The sequence below is a fragment of the Tenrec ecaudatus genome, chromosome 2 (genome assembly GCF_050624435.1).
Source record: "Tenrec ecaudatus isolate mTenEca1 chromosome 2, mTenEca1.hap1, whole genome shotgun sequence".
Taxonomy (NCBI): Eukaryota; Metazoa; Chordata; class Mammalia; order Afrosoricida; family Tenrecidae; genus Tenrec; species Tenrec ecaudatus.
This window is the reverse complement of record NC_134531.1, coordinates 160,401,443-160,422,022: the sequence shown is the minus strand read 5'-3', so window position 1 is coordinate 160,422,022 and position 20,580 is coordinate 160,401,443. Positions and strand designations below refer to the sequence as shown.

General features: G+C 49.1%; 1 protein-coding gene across 1 annotated transcript in view; it reads left to right on the top strand.

The window, feature by feature from the left end:
* The window catches only part of FAT2 (FAT atypical cadherin 2), a 67,806-nt gene that overhangs the window by 4,794 nt on the left and 42,432 nt on the right, over positions 1-20,580 (top strand). The window contains exons 2-8 of the mRNA XM_075543162.1: positions 2,471-2,785; positions 6,567-6,625; positions 8,174-8,485; positions 13,015-13,225; positions 15,538-15,677; positions 16,579-16,860; positions 18,465-18,675. Coding sequence (XP_075399277.1) covers positions 2,471-2,785; positions 6,567-6,625; positions 8,174-8,485; positions 13,015-13,225; positions 15,538-15,677; positions 16,579-16,860; positions 18,465-18,675 — 1,530 coding nt within the window. The remainder of the gene's footprint in view (positions 1-2,470; positions 2,786-6,566; positions 6,626-8,173; positions 8,486-13,014; positions 13,226-15,537; positions 15,678-16,578; positions 16,861-18,464; positions 18,676-20,580) is intronic.

The following is a 20,580-nucleotide window of genomic DNA, read 5'->3' as shown; positions in this document are numbered from 1 at the left end:
CTCTAAATTGCTCTCCAAACATGTGTCACCCAGTTCTTCCTTCTTGATAGAGTCAGAAAAACCAGTGCAAGTCAGCAAACATGGACTGAGTACCTGCTACTTGTGATGCCCTAAGATGGGCACTTGGAAGAGAGCCAAGGAGAATACAGGGGAAAGGCCAGTGCCATCTAGTGGAAAGGGCATCTGAGGTGGTTAGTTTATTGTGCCAGCCTGGCCGATACACATATGTGGGGTTCATTGAAGAGTGGAGGGATAAATGGTTTGCCTTTCTAGTTCTCGGGTCTCTTGCTTTGTGATGGTCGTACCAAGGTGCAACTGCCTTAGCAGTTCCCTGCTTCAGCTTTCAAGGCTGGCTTCCTGCAAGATGTCACCAAGGAGAAGCCACATGGATCTACCCCAATGCAGCCCTGGGTGCTGGAGCACCGGTGTGGAGACCCCTGCCAGTGCTGAGATGCTTACACATTCACTGGTTGAGCTTTCCTCCTGCAGTCGGCATCATTGCGTGTGTTTTCTGAGATGGAGGAGGACTTTGCGGATTGGTGTCGAACAGATGGGTTAATGTTGGACTTGTGGGCTTGGGCAGCACTGGGTTGGGATGTTTTCTTGATGTTCACTTAACCTTTACATAAAACTCTCTCTTATACATGAGTTGCTATGGATTTGTTTCTCCGAAGTACCCAGACTAACACAACGTTCGACTGAGAGCCTTGTGAGGGAAAGGGCATGCTAGTCTCCATTTTCCCATTTACATGCTCTACGTCTTAGCCAAGTCATGCTCCTTCTCTGGGTCTCTGTTACCCATCTGTCGAGGGGGGTAAAGGAGCCTCGGTGGAGACATGCTGTGTCTGTGAGCACACGGGCCCTGCCCTCCCCATAGGCTCTGCCAGTTGGATGTGACTCAGGAGAGAGAGCTCAGGGTGCAAGCCTTTGATGCTCACCGGTGAGTCCTTGAGTTTGGAACAGCTCTGGCCCACAGGGACCGAGTTCCAGGGCACAGTTGTGGTGTGAGTGAACTGGAGATGATGGAGGTAATGCATTCACCAAAATCAGAGGATGGAGAGCTTGAAGGAAGCAGCTGTAAGACAGCTGTGCGGCAACCCTGGAGTGCTGGAAGTGGTTTGGATTTGGGCCCATCCAAAGGCACATCAGCAGAGAAGACTCAGGATCTACGTCTGAGAAATCAGCTTTTGACCTTCCTATGGCGCACGGCTCTCAGCCCTGACACAAGAGAGTCCCCAAGCACAAACAACAAGACAGATTGACTAGTAAAAAAACCTCACTCTGTGGTTATTGTGAGTTGTCACTGAATTGGTCCCCAATCCCATGGACCCCATACACAACAGAACTAAGTGATACTCGGACCGCACCATCCTCAAGGTTGGTTGCCAATTGGACCTTTGTGACCCATTGGATTTCCATCAGCTGACTTCTAACAGTCGATTGCCAGGCTTTTCCTTCTGGCTCATCTTCGTCTAGGAACTCTACTGAAACTGTTTACCAAAAACAAGCAAACAAGCAAACTCACTGCCATTGAGTCGGTTCTGATTCAAAGCAATCCTGTGAGACACAGTAGACTTGTCCCTGTGGGTTTCCAAGACTCTAACTCTTTACAGTGGTAGAAAGCCTCGTCCTTCTCCTGAAGAGTGCCTGCTGGTTTCCAATTGCTGACCTTATGGTTAGCAGCCCTGCATGTGACCACTACCTCAACCTGTTTATTGTCATAGCAACCCCTCTTGACAGAGTGTGAAACAAACCAGTGATGCCTGGGTTGGAGGAGTCAGGAGAAAGTAGGTCAAGAACCACAGACTGACCTGTCACTTTGTGCTAAGCTTTGTGCTATGTTCTGTAAGTGGTGCCTTGTTCGAACCTCACAACACCCTGAAAGGCATCACCCAGTTTACAAAAGGAAGTCATCATCTCAGCAGCAGATGTCATGCGCCTGATGTCCCAGAGCCAAGAAGTGGCTGAGTCAGGGTTCAAATCCTGGTCTGTGTGCCTCTAGAGGCAGTGCTCTCTCTCGAATACATCAAATGCCATTCCAGGGTGAAATCAAATCAACTCAAGAAGGGGCTTCCTGCAGTTTCCCTGTCTGCAAACAGGGAGACGGGTGGCTTCCCAGACGGAGCTCCTGCACGGCGCTAGTCAAGAGCGCGGGCTTCAGTGACTTCGGGTTAAATAAACGTGGGAAACCTACATAGGCCCATTTTAGCAGAGACAGGCTCTGAGAGCTTCTACCAGAAGGGGATTATCCAAAAGTCCTCTTGTTTAACTCAGCACCTCCCACACTGTATGGGCAACAGTCTCTCACCACCTGCTTCCTTTGAAAAAGAAAGAAAAGGAACACTAATTAATATCCTGTCCATAGTACACTGGGGGGCGGGGGGGGGATTGGGTAAGGTGATTTCTAAAGTCCCTCCGAGTTTTTAAGAAACCACAAACATAATTGCATTTGGTGATTCCTTGTCTCTAGGAGCGATCCAGACACTGACTCCCCTGGACCGAGAATTTACATCTTACTGCTGGTTGACAGTGCTGGCAGTGGACAGGGGCTCCGCGCCCCTCTCTTCTATCACTGAAGTCTACATCGAGGTTACGGATGTCAATGACAACCCTCCGCAGATGTCTAGACCTGTGTTCTACCCCTCGGTCCAGGAGGACGCGCCCTTGAACACCTCTGTGATCCAGCTGCATGCGTGGGACCCAGACTCCAGTTCCGACGGGAAGCTGATCTTCAACATCACCAGTGGGAACCCCATGGGATTCTTTGTTATCCATCCTCTCACAGGTAAGGACCCTGGACAGCTTCCTGATGAGAAGCCATGAACCAAACCCAAACCCAAACTCACTGCCATTGAGTTGACGCCCACCCATAGCGACCTTATAGGACAGGATAGAACTGCGCTGGTGAGTTTCCGAGACTAACTCTGTGCAGTAGAAAGCCTCATCTTTCTTCTGAGGAGCAGCTGGTGATTTCAAACTGGGGTTCTTGCGGTTAACACCCCAATGCGTAATCACTGCTCCACCAGGCTCTGCATAGCAGTGGTTCTCAAAGTGAGGGTCCAGATCAGCATCACCTAAGGATCTGTTAGAAATCCATCTGCCTGGTCTCACCCTAGATCTACTGGATCAGAACTATGAGGGTAGGCCCCTGCCATCTTGGCTTTAACAAGCCCTTCAGGCAATTCTGGTGTGTACGCCAATTTGAGAACCATAGTCTGCAAAATCCGCTTCGCGGAAAATGAAGAAAAAACAATTCCATTTTTCTTAGGGCCTTGGGACCCACACTGCCTACTGGGGCTACTTCAGACCCTTGCAGTGCTCCCACCTAGACGCATACCCCCTACACCCCCACTGAGCCCCAAACCACAGGTAGAATCTCTTAACCCGAGTTCCAGGTGAATTCCTAGCCTGACCACCAAGAGGTGACAATCAGAACCCAATGAAGTCAAATCAAGGGCAGTGGTAGACTTCTCCCCACCTTCTGTGTAAGAGACGGGGTTCAGTGGTCATGCAGTATACCTCATATATAGCCACCGCCCATCTGTCAGGGGAAGCCTGTGTGGCACTGAGCAGGTCTCAGGGGAGCTTCCAGACTGAGATGGACTAGGAGGTGAGGCCTTAGCAAACTACTTCTGAGAATCAGCCAGGAAAAGCCCTCTGGGTTACACCAATTCAAACCCGGACTTGCCACGAAATCTATTGGCAACTAGCAACAACAACAAGCCACGCAACTACCTCGCTGACATCTGTCCTTGAGCACAAATGGTCTGGGACCAGGATGGCGGACGGATGGCTAGAGTCCAGTGGGCCAGATGCAGTCCAGTGGCTAGCAGCAGTGGGCCAGATGCAGCCTGCTCAGGAGTTTTGTTGGCCTTGGACAATCTTTGAACAATTTTATTTTCCCCCAATCATTGCCAACACTTAAAAAATTAGGAAATTTTACAGACACGCAATTCCAGATTGCTGCTTGCTCCTGGAGCACTGGAAGATCTGACGGCACTGATTCCATATTCCCACGCTGACAGCCGCTCCTCACATAGGCCAGGCACGGGCCCTCTAACCTCACTGGTCCCACCGTGCCCGATTGTAGCACACTCCTCATCGGTGCTACCTGCCTGGCTCCTACTGCCTTGGAGTCTGCGCGTCAGTTTAAGGGTTGCGACTACTTCTCAGGGCCCACACCTGACTCCTGTAGGATGAACTGCAAGCTTACTGTAGAGAGGCTGATGTTCTCACTCAGAACCGGTGCCCTATGCCTCAGGTCCACAAGAGTACCCTTTGTCTCTGGAGGGCAGAACTCTGGTGTGCTTGGAGGAAGGAGAGAGGTAGGTAGCAAGCAGGGAATGCCCCAACCTCAAGACAACAGGAAATCAGGAGCAGCCCGGAGCAGAGTTTGGGGGCAGACAGCTGGTGGATGAGATAGCATATATGGATCCATTGATATTGTTGGGAGTTTTTCCTATTAACCTTGGACCTCAGGGTAGGGATTAGTCCTCCTCTAAGGAGGACGCCTTTCCCTGAAGCCTAGGGAACAGCTCACAGCTGGTTTTCCCCAGGCTGCCCTTTCCCTCCCTTTTCAATGCTGGGAAGAGAGCACTTGCCTGGGGCTTTAGTTTCTCAACTTCAGCCAGAGCCTTGTTCTGTTGATTGTCAACAGTACCCTGACACCAGGGCTGGCAGCAGGCCCTATAGGGCAGAGATGTCACTAGTTTTTCTGAATCTGCAGAGCAGAAAACTTTTAAAAGCTGTAAAGTTAAACACGTTCTTTTAATCTTTAAAAATAAAGCATTAAGTCAACTCTGAAAAGAGAGTAAAAAGCACAGGCTTCCTTCTCAGCATCACCATCAGATGGTCCCACACCCACTTGGACACCTGGGATGATTTTCTCGTGGCCTCAAAACTGAAGCCAGGTCCTGCCAGCGCTCACAAACTTAGACTTCCCTCAGACCTGGCCAGCCTGGCAGGCCTCAGCTTGTTCCTCTCAGCTGCCACTCTCCTGGCTCAGCCACGGGACCTGTCTCCACGCTCCCTCCTGGTACAGGACCTGTGCGCATGCTGCTCCTGTCTCCCGGGCTCTCTCTTCCTCACTGTTTCCCGAGTTCACCCTTCATCTTTTACATCTTGCTTCCCACTGTTCTTTCCTTAAAGATGTTTTTCCTGGGCTCATAACACCTACTGGCACCCCCCCCCTTCGCGAACACCGTCCACAATATTAAGACTATTTGTGTGGTCATTCCATTCATCATCCTGAAGATTAGTTCCTGAGAGAAACACACCTTGACTTTTTGGTTTGGTCTGGTTCACTTTAGTTTTGCTCACCATAATATCCCTAGTGCACGGCATGCATCAGAGCTCCATTGGGAATAGCTAAATACATCCATGACTCTCTTGTTAAGTCAAAGTCCTTCATTTACTCAGAAACCACTTAGGAGGCCTTGGCGGGGTTTCAAAACCATGGGTGACGCAGAAGTGTGCAGGTCAATAAAACATGGTCTCAGGCCTCGAGGCACTGCGGCCATCAGAAGCCCGGAGAGCTGGGTGGAAATAACCGCGGAGCCAGGGCACGGAAGCACGCCCCTCCAAAGACAGGCGCGTCCTGTTGGTATTGAGGAAGAGGGGAGGGTGGAAGCTGCTCAGGGCGATGGCTCTGCTTCAGCCCCTGGGCCCGAGGGTGGTTGTGCTGAGCTGGAGGTGGGAGGACCAGGCAGCTGGTAGATGGGGAGAGTGTGGCCCAAGCCTTGGCTGGGAGAGAAGACGACCCAGAGCTTGTGGGGCGGATGAGTTTCCCAATGCACATCCTGGTTTCACCACCTGTGAACCGTGAGGTCTTGGGAAGCTGCTGAACTTTTCCTAGGTACTTTCTTTCCTCCAAACTAGCAAGATGGATGTACTAACCTCCTGTGGGTGGGGGTGGGGAAGATTAAGTGACTACCTATGGAGACACTGTAAGAAATTTAGGAGAACGCCAGGCATATGAGTGGTCGGTGAGTGTTGGCTCATGATGTTACGGCAGGAGAGAGGGGGAAATCGAGCAGGATGGTTACTTGAGCGGCATCGTGACTGTGATGGATACGGTTGACAGAAACGAGCAGGGAGGGAACCAATAGCAATTTGCAAACATCTGGATGAGGGAGGGGAGAGAGAAAAGAGCCGAGGATGGGCCAGAGATTTCTAGTGGTGTGTGTGTGTGTGTGTGTGTGTGAGAGAGAGAGAGAGAGAGAGAGAGAGAGAGAGAGAGAGAGAGAGAGAGAGAGAGAGAGAGAGAGAGAGAGAGAGAGAGAGATGGGGAAACCTTGGTTTGGAGGAGAAAAAGAAGAGGCGTTCCTGCTGCCTGGTTGCCGTAAACTATCACTCCCGTATAATGGCGATGGTGGGAAGTGGGTGGGCACCTCAGGTGACACTACTGTCCCTGCTGTAGTCTCCCACCACTTTCCCTTCCGCAGAGCTCCACTTCCCCTAAGTGTACCCACTCATGAAAGAACAGAAGCATTCTGCTCTGGACTTACCCCAGACAAGTAGCCTTGGAGCTCCATACTCATGTTTCCTCCTGCCCTCTTTCCCACCAGGCCTCTTATCTACCGCGAGGCATCTGGACAGAGAGAACAAAGATGAGCACCTCCTGGAGGTGAGTAATCATGGTGAAGCCACCGTGTTTGATTCCAGAGGTGGCAAGGCTCCTGAAGGAGTTCAGGTTTGAGACCACATGCTTGCATTCAAGATCTGGGCTGAGGAGGGTGCAGGCTCAGGACAGAGGTGGTACTTGAGCTAACTCTGGCTATGGTTGGTGGTGGAGACAGTAGAGCTCTTTGCTGGCTCTTCAGCTCTGTAGATGAATCTGAAACCATGTTAAGCCTGGGTGGGAGACATTGATTGATTAGTAATGTCTGCATGAAGCACAGGAATGCAGAGTATAGCTATGTGCTATGAACTTGTCTAATGTGGTTTCAAGTCCATCCCCCCTGGCTTAGAGAAAGGGTCATTCCCAGATCAAACACCAGGTCAGCAGCATTGCTAGGATGTAAACTCGTACCTTTTATCCTTTAGATCCAGATTTTTCCCAGCTGTTTCTAAAATCCCATAAGCCTCCCAATGCCTATTCCAATGGGAGATATTGGTCACTGACTTCAACCGACCAACCAACCAACCAACCAACCAACAAAACAAACAAACAAACCCACTGACATCGAGCTGATTCCAACACAGAGAACAGTGTAGAACTGTTCCATTAGGTTTCCAAGACTGTCGTACAGGAGCCGACAGCTTCACCTTTTCCCAGGGGAGCAGCTGGGGGATTTCAACTACTGACCTTTCAGTTAGTAGTCCAACGCTTAACCCATCCATGTCAGTTGGAGACTCTAGTTAGGTACCCTACTGAGCTCTTCAGAACTGATAAGCACACATCTTTTCCTCATCTGAAAGGCCTCAGGAGGGGAGGGTATATATTCCTTGACAGATCTAAGATGTATTTTGCGCTCTTTGCTCCAAGCTCTGCCCGTTCTCCCCGCTTTGTAAGAAGGAGGTTTGACTGGAAAGCAGCAGCTAGCTGGTCTTCTAATGTTCCTAGGGACTCAATCATTCTCCTCAGGTCAACATTTAATTTTTAAACACCAACATGCTTTTAAAATTCGGAACCATTTTGGGTGGAAACGTCTTATCTCTCACAATGCCTTGGGACTATTGGTGTGTGGGACAATTCATCCTGCCTGAAATAACTCCTGACTCTGAAATCATTTTGCTTTCATTTCATGCCTTGGGTGGCATTTTGGCTGAAAGGGTATAATCCCCTCCTTTAGAAACATCTCCGTGGCTGTTTTCTCCAACCTCGAGTCGCTTAAGGAAACCCAGGCACAAGTCTTACGAGGTGTAAAGGCAGTGGTCTTAGCAATGACCCAGGGCCTTCCTGGGAAAGAGTGGCAGCTTGGGCCGGAGACTCCGTCTTCCTCCGCTTCTTTCTGGTTCCATTCTCTATTCCCACCGGCGTTCCCATGGGTGAGGCTGCCCAAGTTCCAAGTGGGTGAGATTATGGTAATAAAATAATAAGCCAGAAGCAAAGACAACCTGGCACAGGGGGCCACACAGGCTGTCCAGGGGAGGGGTCAATTGATCACGGTTGCAATACATGCAGTGTTTTGCCGTTGACAGCTCAGGTGTTCTTGTTCCCCTCCTTCCCCAGGTGACTGTGCTGGACAATGGGGAGCCACCCCTAAAATCCACTTCAAGGGTGGTGGTCCGCGTCCTGGACGTCAACGACAACTCACCTGTGTTCTCCCACAAACTCTTCAATGTCCGCCTTCCAGAGAGGCTGAGGCAGGAAACCCCAGGGCCTGTGTACAGGCTGGTGGCTTCAGACGTGGATGAGGGTCTAAATGGCCAGGTCACCTACAGTATCGAGGAGAGTGACGAGGAGGGCTTCAGTATCGACCCCGTCACAGGCGTGGTGTCCTCTAGTAGCACGTTTGCAGCGGGGGAGTACAACATCCTAACGGTAAGCGAATGGATGGCGGTCCGAGGGAGTAGTGGCTCCCATGGTTGGCAGTGTTTGGGGTGACACAGGAGGGGGACAGTGGGATACCGCTCCCCTTGCTCAGAATAAGGGCAGACTGCTCGGTTTAGAATCAGTGTGGTATCCTTTCCCCAGACCAGTCATTCTGTGTGCTGAACAGATCCCTTGGACTACATGGCAAAGAGAAGAGATCCTGGTAGGGTAGTCGGTCACACATTAGGTTGCTACCTACGAGGTCAGCAGTTCAAAACTATTAGCCATTCCACAGGAAAGAAACAGGGCTTTCTACTCCCAGAGAGAGTTACATCCTCCGAAACCCACAGTGGCCGGTCTGTTCGGTCCTGTAGGATCACTATGAGTGCGAAACAACTCAGTGGCAGGGAATTTTTTGAGAACATGAAGAAGAACTTGATATTATAGGAAAACTCCTAAACAACCTGCAAGGTGCAGAGGACACACCCTTGCTGCTGAAAGTGAACGTTCGGGAAGCCCTTGCTGCAGGTCAGAGACTCCAACGTTCAGATCAGGTTACATCTCAGCATAAAGAATCTAAGCAAATGCTCCCAATGGGGCCAGTCAGCAGCATGATGACAATGGGGAAAACATAGAAGGATTTCATTTCACTTGGAAGCACACTCACTCAATCCTCATGGATGCAGAAGTCAAGAAATCGATGTCTTCATCCGGGTAGACCAGAGAAACAAATTCATATGTCTATGTGTGTAAGAAAGACCTTTACATAAATGAGTAATTGTATATTGAGAAAACATCCCATCCAGATCAAGTCCATAAATTCGATATTAGCCCATATATCCGATACCAATGTATAAATTCCTCTTCAAACTCATGCAAAAAATGCAATGACACTGAATGCAGGAAGATCACAGGCTAGAGGGGAGAAAGTCTGTGGATCCAGTGGCAGTGAGACATATCAGCACTGGCAGGGGTTTCCACGTGCCTCCCCCAGCTCCAGGGCATTTGCATAGTTCCGTGTGTCTTGTCAGCAGGGATGTCTCGCAGGAAGTGAGCACATGTCCTGCTTCCAGTCAGCTATTTATCTCCTTAGCGCCTCCAAATGAGGTCATCTAGCTGCGATCTGATTGACAGGCTAAACTCCACCCCTTCACTCTTATTAGTCTCAAATCAACAACAGATTATGTAATTAGCACAGCAAGTTTGCTGCACAGGACCTTTTTTCCCCAAGCTTGAGCTTTTTTATCATTATTTTTTTATTATTTTATACGACTCATCACAATTCCTACATACATCGATTGTGTTAAGAACATTTGTACATTTGTTGCCATCATTCTCAAAACATTTGCTTTCTATGTGGGCCTTTGGTATCAGCTCATTTTTTCCCTCCATCCTGCACCCTTCCTCCCTTATAAACCCTTAATAACTTATAAATTATTATTACTTTATCATGTCTTACACTGCCTGATGTCTCCCTTCACCCACATTTCTGTTGTCTATCCCCCAGGGAGTGGGTTATATGTAGATCCTTGTAATCAGTTCCCCCTTTCCACCCTACCTCCCTCTACCCTTCTGGTTTCATCACACTCACCACTGGTCCTGAGGGGCTCATCTGTCCTGGATTCCCTGTGTTTCCAGCTCTTATCTGTACTAGTGTACATCCTCTGGTCTAGTTGGATTTGTAAGGTAGAATTGGGATCATGATAGTGGGGTGGGAGGAAGCATTTAGGAACTAGAGGAAAGTTGTATGTTTCATCGTTGCTACACTGCACCCTGACTGGCTCGTCTCCTCCCTGAGACCCTTCGGTAAGGAGATGGCCAGTTGCCTACAGCTGGGCTTTGGGTCCTCACTCCACCCCTCATTCACAATCGTATGATTTTTTTGTTCTTTGATGCCCGATACCTGATCCCATCGACATCTCATGATCATACAACCTGGTGTGCTTCTCCCATGTGGGGTTTGTTGCTTCTCAGCTAGATGGCCGCTTTTTTTTTTTAATATCTTCAAGGCTTTAAGACCTCAGATGCTATATATTTTGATAGTCGGGCACCATCAGCTTTCCTTCACCACATTTGCTTATGCATCCGCTTTGTCTTCAGCGATTGTGTCTGGAAGGTGACCATCTGGAATGCCAGTTTTGTAGAACAAAGTGTTCTTGCATTGAATGAGTACTTGAGTGGAGGCCCTATGTGTATCTGCTAGCTTATTATATTTACTAAACCTGTAAATATATGCACACATATCTATTTTGCCATCATCATATAAAATATATTTGCATATGTACATGCCCATATTTTCACCTCTCTAAAGGCCCTTTGCCTCCTAGTTCTTTCCTCTATTTCCTTTAGCTTTCCTCTTGTCCCACTATCATGCTCAGTCTTCAGTTAGGTTTCAGGAAATCCTCTCAGTTACATTGCCCTTGATCAAGCCCTACCAGGCCTCTTATACCCGCCTCGCCACTGACTTTGGATCACTTGTCATTCCCTTGCCCCTGGGTTGCACAAGACCTTTTTAACGTATTCAAAATCTAAGATGTTATCTTGAAGATTAAGATATTCCTGACCCAAGTCATGATACTTTCACATGCATGAAAAAGCATGACATGGGATAAGTAGGACCAAAGAAGAATGGGTGCCTTTGAATTATGGTGCCATTAACGAATATTAAATACACTGTGGACAAAAGAATGACTGGATCTGTCTCAGGAGAACCATCTCCAGGTTTCATAGAAAGGAGGCAGGATTTTGTCTCACGTGCTTTGGACATGTGTATAGTAGGGGACCATGCCTGGAAAGGGACTCAATGCTCGGTAAAGAAGAGGGTCGGTGAAAAAAGAGGGAGACTTTCAATGAGAAGGACGGAAGCAGGGGCTGCAACAATGACCCAACTATAGCAGCGATGGGGAGGACGGCACAGAACCCAGCAGGACTTCATTCTGTTGTGGGTACAGAGTGTTGCTCTGAGTTGGAACCAGCTCAGTGGAACTGAACAAGAAGGGAGAGAGACAGCCAGAAGGCATGGAGGCGGTGCTCCGCCTGGTTGTCTCCCAGAGAAACCAGATTCCCAACTTTGCCAAAGGATCAGAAGCTGGAGCCTGTTGCTTTGAGGGCAATAAAGTTCTAGCCTGGGAAACCTCCTCTGTTCTAGGAGATAAGGAAACTAGTGGAAGGAGCATTGATTTTTGGAGTCTAGATAAGCCTTGGTTCCAGCATGGCCACTTACTGCCTGTGTGATTTTGGAACGTTGAGTCTTATTTTTATCATTTGTGAAATAGGTCTAAGAACAGTTTCCGTGTAGACCGCCAATATGGCAAGTGATAGGCCATGAACTCTGGTGCCCGATAGCCTGATGAACCCCAGCCTGATACCCTGCCAGACATACAACCCCTTATAAAATAGGGCCTGGTAACAGTGAGGGATCAATAATTTCTAGTTTATTGTGCTTATGGTTATTGGAAAGGGTCTTAGTGCTGCTACTGAAGAAATGCCCCAGGTGGATGACTTTACTGAACAGTAATGTGCTTTCTCATGTTTAGGAGGGTACTCAAAAACTCACACTCGCTGCCATCGAATTGATTCCAACTCATAGCAAACCTATAGGTCAGAGTAGAACTGTCCTGTGGGCTCCGGACACTGCAAAGCTTTAGCTTTCTCCCACAGAGCGGTTGGTGGTTTCAACCAGCTCACCACGTACCCACTATGCTGCTAGGGCCGGCCGGTAGATGTCGAATTCAGCCTCTAGGGAAAGTTTCTTGTCCCCTTTCCGCATACGTGGGCGTGGGCATCGTTCCTTGGAGATCTCCATATGTCTTGGCAACCATCTCTCCCTGGGTCAGGAGGTTCTCCTTGTAGGGACCCTGAGCCTGATGGACCTGCTCTGCCTCGGGATCTTCTCACTTGGTGGTAGTTAGTACCTCTCCTCTCGGCTCATTTCACTCTCCTTTTATCTCTTGTAAGATAAAAGATATGCGTCAGGCAAGGGAATGACTTTGAGTTAGGGTGGGTCTTGAGTAAGTGTTTGACTTGAGTCTTAATTCATAGTCTTATAAGATATGTCCCACACTAATCCTGCCTCATTAGCACATAGAGATTAGGGTTTCCAACACATGAAGTGGAGGATAACTATATCCGATCGCCAAAAAACCACACAATACTGGGAACTGTGGATGAGCCAAGTTGACACATAAATTTGGTGGTAGGGGACGGGATGGGGACACACCATTCAATCCCTGACACGAAAGGTAAAGAACACAACGTGGACAGAATCTCACATTGTGATGAGCATACAGTCAACCTTCAATTAACAACGCTCTTATTATGTTTCCACTAAGTTTGAGGTTATCTGTGTCATTACCACCCTGTCTACAGCAACTGGATTAGCACCTGCCTAACAGTGTATTGAGGGAATGAACAAATGGGTGAGGGAGTCCCGGGCCCTCTGTCTCATGCCTGGCTTCATTTGGGCTGCCTTGGCCTTCCTGTCTCTTGGCTCTCACCCTCTAGGCAAAGCCTCATTTCCTGTTTCTGTTACTTTTCAGGTCAGGGCCACAGACAGTGGACAGCCACCACTCTCGGCCAGTGTCCGGCTGCACATCGAGTGGATCCCCCATCCCCAACCCTCCTCCATCGCCCTGGCCTTTGACGAGACCCTTTACAGCTTTACAGTCATGGAGACCGACCCTGTGAACCACATGGTGGGGGTCATCAGTGTGGAGGGCCGCCCTGGCCTCTTCTGGTTCAACATCGCAGGTAAGAAGGGAACAAGGACTCAGAAAGAGCCAGCCCCTCCCATCCTTATAGACTAGCTCCAGGCTCCGTGGTGAAATCCTCCTGACCCCTTTAAGGTCACATTCCCTCAAAGCTCCACTCTGGCCGAGAGTGGTAACCTCTGTTTCCCTGTGTTCTCTACGGTGGGGGCAGCAGGAGCATCCCTCTGCCCAGCTTTCCCTCTATCTCAGGCCGAGGCTGTGGCTCTCAGTTCATGGCCATGTTCTGCTTTCAGGGGGGGTGGGGGACGCCCTGACCTGCTGATCTCACTGGGTACTCCGGTCAGAGTGGGCAGTGCCTCAGCCACCCCAACAACTGGGGGACCGAAGACAAATGGTGGAGGGAACCTCAGAGGAGAAAGCCCAGGGGCTGCTGTCTCCTCTGACTTCCTGTGAAACTCAATGCTGGGTTGACCCTGAGCCTGAGACTACTGCCCCCTGGGGCCATCTAGTGGCTGGGGGAGGGTGCCCGTTCCCACGCCAGGAGGCTCTTGGGTCCAAACACTGAGGGTCATGTCGCCTGGGCGTTCCTTTCTGTCTCTGAATCAAGGTGTTGTTTACACAGCTGAGGCTCACAGCCAAGGGAGTCTGATGTACACACAGGCCCTCCTCCCAGAACACTGCACGCACACACACACACACATGAATTTACCTAGCAGCCCATCCAGGCGGAGAGCCCCTCGTCTAAGCTCCCTCGGAACCATGGAGCCAGTCCTATTACAAGTGCTCCCACCTGGCCCAGGTGCGGCTGCAGCTGTCCCAAGCCCTCGGACCTCACTGCTCCTTTGTTGAACTTCTCCCTGCTCTCCGCACAATTCGTTTGTGTGCCCTGGCGATCATTTAGAACAGCCGTTCTCAACCTGTGGGTCGAGACCCCTTCAGGGGTCGAACGACCCTTTCACAGGGTTCGCCCGATTCATAACAGTAGCAAAATGACAGTGATGAAGTAGCAACAGAAGTAAGTTTATGGGTGGGGGGGGGGGGTCACCACAACATGAGGAACCATATGAAAGGGTCTCGGCATTGGGAAGGTTGAGAACCACTGGTTTAGAAGGTACAAAAGGTTTCCCAAAGAAAATAAGCACCCCCCGTAAGTCCCACCAATCAGGGGATCGGTTTTACAATTTTAACATGCGCTCTTCTTGTCAATTCCCTTCGCGCAGGCGCACATGGGCGCACACACATTTATATTAAGATGCTGTCTTACAGACTTTTAAAAAATCTCCAACGCTCGATGTCTTTCATTTTTCATTTGGTTTGTGAAAGGTTTTCCTTGCGGGTCAGCTGAAGGGTTGCAGAGAACACCATCAGTGGTCCACTCGACACTTCCCCGCACACGGCGTTTCAGCTCATCCCCGCAATCCCCTCCACGCACCTTCGCTTTCAGAGCTGCCTCCCTGTTTCCTAAATGGCTGGGCTTTCCTAACTCAGGAGTAGGTTCAGTTCCAGACCTGAAGGGTTTATTTACAGACAGCTAAAACACGTTTTTTAAAGATTGAGGTGAAGCTTGTTCACTGTTTTAAAGTGGCACTCATGTCACATCCCCAATGTTGTGCAGCGCTCTCTCGTCCCACCGCATGTGTGTCGCGGCCCTAGAAGCCTCGGTATCCATTCCCCAGACCTCTCGGTCCATTCTCCCTTTCTCCCAGCCACCGCCAGCCTCATTCCTGACTCTGTGGGCTGTCTCTTCAGCACATCTAAATAAATGGAGTCCTTTGTAATCGTTTAAAAACATGATCAGTCATAAACTTATTTCTGTGCCACAAGATACTTTCCTAGGACATGTAAAGCCCTGCCGGGTGTTCGGTGTTTTGGATTTTTGTATTTAAGAAACAAAGAGCTCTTGATGAACATGTACTATTTCCCTGTCCCCTCCCTGTTGGCCCCTTGCACTGCACACGCCTAAGGTAGGAGGGGAAGTGGCCTTACCCACGTGGCAGGAGTAGCTCTCCATCGCAGGCACAGCGCGAGCTCTGAGTCAGACGTTGGTCTCTTTCTGGGGCACTTCGGTCCTTACAGGTTAGCCTTGTTCTGTGCCATTGTTTGAACCTTTATGATAACTTCACAGGTAAACCGCAGCCTTTTGGATAAACAATAGCCTGCCACCCAGAAACATCATACTGTGTCTGCACAGTTTCAGAGTTTCTGATTTGGCCTGTCCTGAAATCCCCACAATCCCCTCAACCCAGGTTGGACTGCCCCTCCAAATCTGATGACCAAATCCCATGCTGGGCCACTTCCGCCTCAGTCATGGACGCTCTGCGTGTGCCCCCCACCTCCCACCCCCAATTCCAGGTGGGGATAAGGACATGGACTTTGACATTGAGAAGACTGCAGGCAGCATCGTCATCGCCAGGCCCCTGGATACAAGGAGAAAGGCGGCCTACAACTTGACCGTGGAGGTGACGGATGGGTCCCACAGCATTGCCACCCAGGTGAGAGGCCTCGGCAGAGGACTTGGGAAGGAGAGGCTTTGTAAGGAGGTGGCGTCTCTCTGAGATCACACTCAACTCCGAGTCAAAGCTCTGGGTTTGCTCCACCTGTCCCACTTCATAGTTCTGTATACTTGAGGAAATTCGATTCTCATACTGAGTCTCTGTAAAATGAGAGGCTTTGTCTGAATGGGTGCTTTTGAATGAAAGATGGGGTCACACTGGGGCTGTGGTGGTATGAACCAGTGCTAAGTGGGGCGTTTGACTTCTGCAGCTTCAAGTGGCGCTTACGTGTTCATGTATTGGGACTTCAAATTGGAAGAAAAGATCCTTCGCTAAATATCTATCTATGTTTAAGCTACCTTTAAGGAGGCTTCAAAAAAATTCATCAAAAATTTCCACTGCCTTGTGTTTAAAAACAATTTCCGCTGCCTTGTGTTTACCAGCAATTCATCCACATGTCACAGTTCAATAATCCAACCATATCAAGAAGAGTTATACCATTGCCACCATATTCAATTCTAGAACATTTTCTTCTTCCTTGAAGTCATGCTTATTCGTATCATTTTTTCCTAAATGTAGCAAAAATATGCACAACAGAACATTCTCCGGTTCTACAACCTCTCCCTTGCCTTCTAATTCCATTTCCATGAACTTCTTGAAGCTCCCCCCACCTCTCTCTCTCTCTCTCTCTCTCTCTCTCTCTCTCTCTCTCTCTCTCTCTCTGTCTCACACACACACACACACACACACACACACACACACACACACACGACTGTAGCATCTAGGAGCCTTGGGATTTGGAAAAGTGGGATTGTGCATCCAGCAAATGTTCGCGGAGGGCTTGCTCTGTGCTAGGGCACTATGGCGCTTACAGTCCACCTTCTCTCCTTGCCCTCTCTAGGTCCAGATTTCCGTGGTTGCCAACATTAACCACCATCGGCCTCAGTTTCTGGAGCCTCATTATGAGGTCAGGGTTCCCCAGGACACACTGCCTGGGGTTGAGCTTCTCCAAGTCCAGGCCACAGATCAAGACAAGGGCAAAGGTCTCATCTACACCATACATGGCAGCCAAGACCCAAGAAGTGCCAGTCTCTTCCAACTGGACCCAAGCAGTGGTATCTTGGTGACTGTGGGGAAACTGGACCTGGGCTCAGGGCCCTCCCAGCACACACTGACAGTGATGGTGAGTCAACTGAGAACTCATGAGGTTGTCCCAAAAGCAAGTGCATGGGGAGGGACACCAATGGAGGGGCCTGAGGAGCCAGGTGTCCCGATGTCCATATGGCAATTTATACAGCAGAAGTGTGGCGTTTCAGGCCTGGCCAGAGGGTCCTCCCATAAGGAATACCTGGCAGTGAGGACAGAGATGGCTGTTTTTCCTGGACTCGCCCCAGATAGCTCCAAGCTCTCCTCTCCCTGCTCCATGACCACCACTGTGGATTCACATGGTGTCAGAGGTGGAAGGAGTCCAGAGACCAGCCCACCCAGGGGTAAGAGAGCTTTGAAGGGCACTGCATGTAAGAAGGTACTCACGGGTGTGAAAGAAAGTTCAAGGATACAACTTTGAGCCTGAGCGTCTGCACCGATTCGGCCCATTTCTTGCCTCGCTCTTGCCCCAGCCCGGGTCTGTGGTGTTCGTGGGGGCCCATGGCAGAGGGGCCTGTTCACGGAGCTGTGCGTCTCTTTGTGTGTCAGCTTCGTCTCTCTGGGTGCATTCCTATATTGAATACATTTTATGTTATATGTACAAAAGCTAACATCGTAATGAAAAATTTCCCCACAAAGAAAACTGCTTAACTTCACTTAACCCGGTGTCCCCAAATTTCACCGGCCATATGTCTTAGTGTGGCTCTAACGAAAAAGACCACAAGAGAAGCGCTGTGAAGGACAGACACGTGTTTCCTCACAGTTCAGGATCTGGAAGGCCCGTTCAGGCCATGGCTCGGGCAGAAGATCCTTTGTCGTTTTTGCACAGGCCTGGAGCCCTCGGTGCTCGTGGTGTTCCACAGCATTCCCTGGGCTCTGTTTCCGCTCGCCAGCCTGCTGCTGCGCTGCTCTTTGACAGCTCAGAGGGCATTAGGGTTAGGACCCCCTTAACGCTGGTGTGACCTCATTAACATAACAAGAGGATCCTTTTTATCCCCCAAATAAGGCCATGTTCACAGGTACAAGGGCCAGGACCTCGATTTATATTTTCTAGGGCACACAATTCAAACCCTAACATCATTGAATTCCCCCCCTGCCCCCCCTACATAACAAACATGGTAGAAGGAGCCCTGGTGGTATAGTGGTTACATGTCAGGCTCCTAAGTACAAGGTTAGCAGTTCAAAACCACCACCATCTCCTTGGGAGAAAGATGAGGCTTTTGACTCCCAGAAAGAGTTGCCGTCTAGGCAACCCACAGAGCAGTTCTGTTCTGTCCAATAAGGTCCTGATGAGTTATAACTGACTCTATTGCAGGGAGTATAACATGTCAATATCTTGAAGAACTAATACTACTGAAGACTAATTTGGAAATACTGAAGTACTCAGTACACGTCTCTGCTCATTTCCTCCTAAGGTGGAATTGTCCGTTAAAATAACTAAGCCCAATAGCTACTAATTGCTAAATTTGTTAAAAGGTTTTTTGGTTTTTTTAAAAAGCATACATTGGAACAGTATTTAAAAGAATGCAGAGAATTACAGCTGGGTATATTTTTCATTCTCCTTGTATTTCATGGACCTTAAACCAACCCTGCCTCCTCCTGTACCTCTGCGGTCCCCTCCGTGCCCTTTGGGGCCCACAGGTCCGAGACCAGGAGATGCCGATCAAGAGGAACTTTGTGTGGGTGACTATCCACGTGGAGGACGGAAACCTCCACCCACCCCGCTTCACCCAGCTCCACTATGAGGCCAGTGTTCCTGACAGCACAGCCCCCGGCACAGACCTGCTGCAGGTCCGAGCCCTGGATGACGACCGGGGAGCCAACGCCGAGGTCCACTACTCCTTCCAGAAAGGTGAGAGCCGCGGCCACGTGTGGTGCCTTGGGAGGAAGGGAAACAGCAGAAGCAAATGAAACGAGCGTCAAGCTCTCTACTCCACTTTGACAAAGTGCACTTTGAAAGCACTCCACAGAACGATAATGACCTAGGTTAGTGCACTTCCAAAGATGGTAATAACCAAGTAACAGAGAGATGAGCTCAGACTGTGGACACACTGACATAGACATTCTACTGCATAGACCTGCCTCCGTCTGCACAGGGAAACCCAAACCACGCCAAACTCGCTGCCCCGTAGTTGATTCTGATTCATGGCTATCCTATAGGACAGCGTACAACTGCCCTTGTGGTCCCAGAGGTGTCAATCCCATGGGAGCAGAAAGCCTCGCTTTGCTCCTGTGGAACAGCTGATGGCTTCAAGGGCTGACTGTGACTTTGCGGGCAGCAGCCTGGCCCTTTGTGTGGGAAGTCCGTGCGAAATTTTCAAATGTAATAACTTGGCGTGTGTGTGGTAGGAATCAGCCAGTGGCCATGAAGTCACCCACAACTCATGGTGCGTTCGGATGGAACTGAACTGCATAGGGTTTTCAATAGCTGGCTCCTCAGGCATAATTGCCAGGACTTTATTCCAAGGTACCTCTGGGTGGGCTCGAGTCTCCCACTTTGTGGTGACTAGCTGAGGGCAGTTTTGCACCATCCTGGGCCCCATGTGCGGGTCCATTACAAGGCGCACGGTATCGTTTGAGGAGTAATTTCCATTTTCTGCTAATGACACATCGTTAAGTAACATCTATGAAATGGTTTTCCTTATCGCAGAAGCGAGAATAACATTACTTGTGCCACAAAGGTTTTCTAAAGACTGAACCCAAAACGGTGTGGTGACATATGTTACAAATGGTAAAATAGCAAGCACACAAGAGTCAAGGTTTGTTATGCTCATTGGTACATGTTAATTATTATCACTACCTAATTTAACAAAATGATAGTAAGCAGCCTTCCATAAATCATTAGTGAGAATGTATGGTGGTCAGTAATGCGTAATTAATGGCATTTCCTAGCAATGCTTAGCTTTAGTAATAATGGGCGCTTCACCGAGCTGGGTGCTGTGGAGGGACAAGGACGAGCCTGTCTTGCTCTCTTCCCTCCCAGAACAAAATGTCCTTTTGTGGCTTGTTGGTTTCATAACACTTTCAGTAAATCAGAGCCTTTACAGCATTTTGGCAGAAGCAGAGAGTATTGTACTTTCTCAGATGATAGCACTCTGTTCATCTTTGAAGAATAACAGTATAAATCATAATCCCTTTATTGATTGATTTTTGTGGTTTATGAAATATAATCATACCTTTTATCCTATGTATCCACTTACAACACTGCTGATCCAGACAATAATTTTATTTTATAGACAAGAGGATTTTGAAAATACTTCTCTGGTTACATACAAAGAAGTTTGTGCATTTTCAAAAAGGAAATAAGAGCAGTAGAACAGAAATCCATGAAAAAGAAAAGAGCAGGAGTCTTGACTTTCACTTCCCATAGAGAGTACTTTGGGGCATGTCCCACACATCTTTTTTTCTGTGCATCCATGTGCAATATTGAGATCATCACAAATATGCAAATCTGTGCCCCATTTTCTCTCCATGCAGTCTAACTGGCAGAACCGCAGTTCCATTTAGACAGGTGCTTGACTAATTCCAACAGAGCCGCTTCCACCTGGAGAACCCTACGGAGGGCTGAGCTGCGTCAGCACTGACTTGATGGCCATGAGTTGGCCTTTTTGTTTTTGTTTTGTTGTTCAATAAAGTCCCTAGGTGGTGCAAACTGTGCTGAACTGCTCTTCCAAAGGTTGGTGGTTCAAACACACCCAGCACCAGACCAGAGAAAGGCCTGGTGCTCGCTTCCTGGAAGATCACAGCCAAGAAAGTG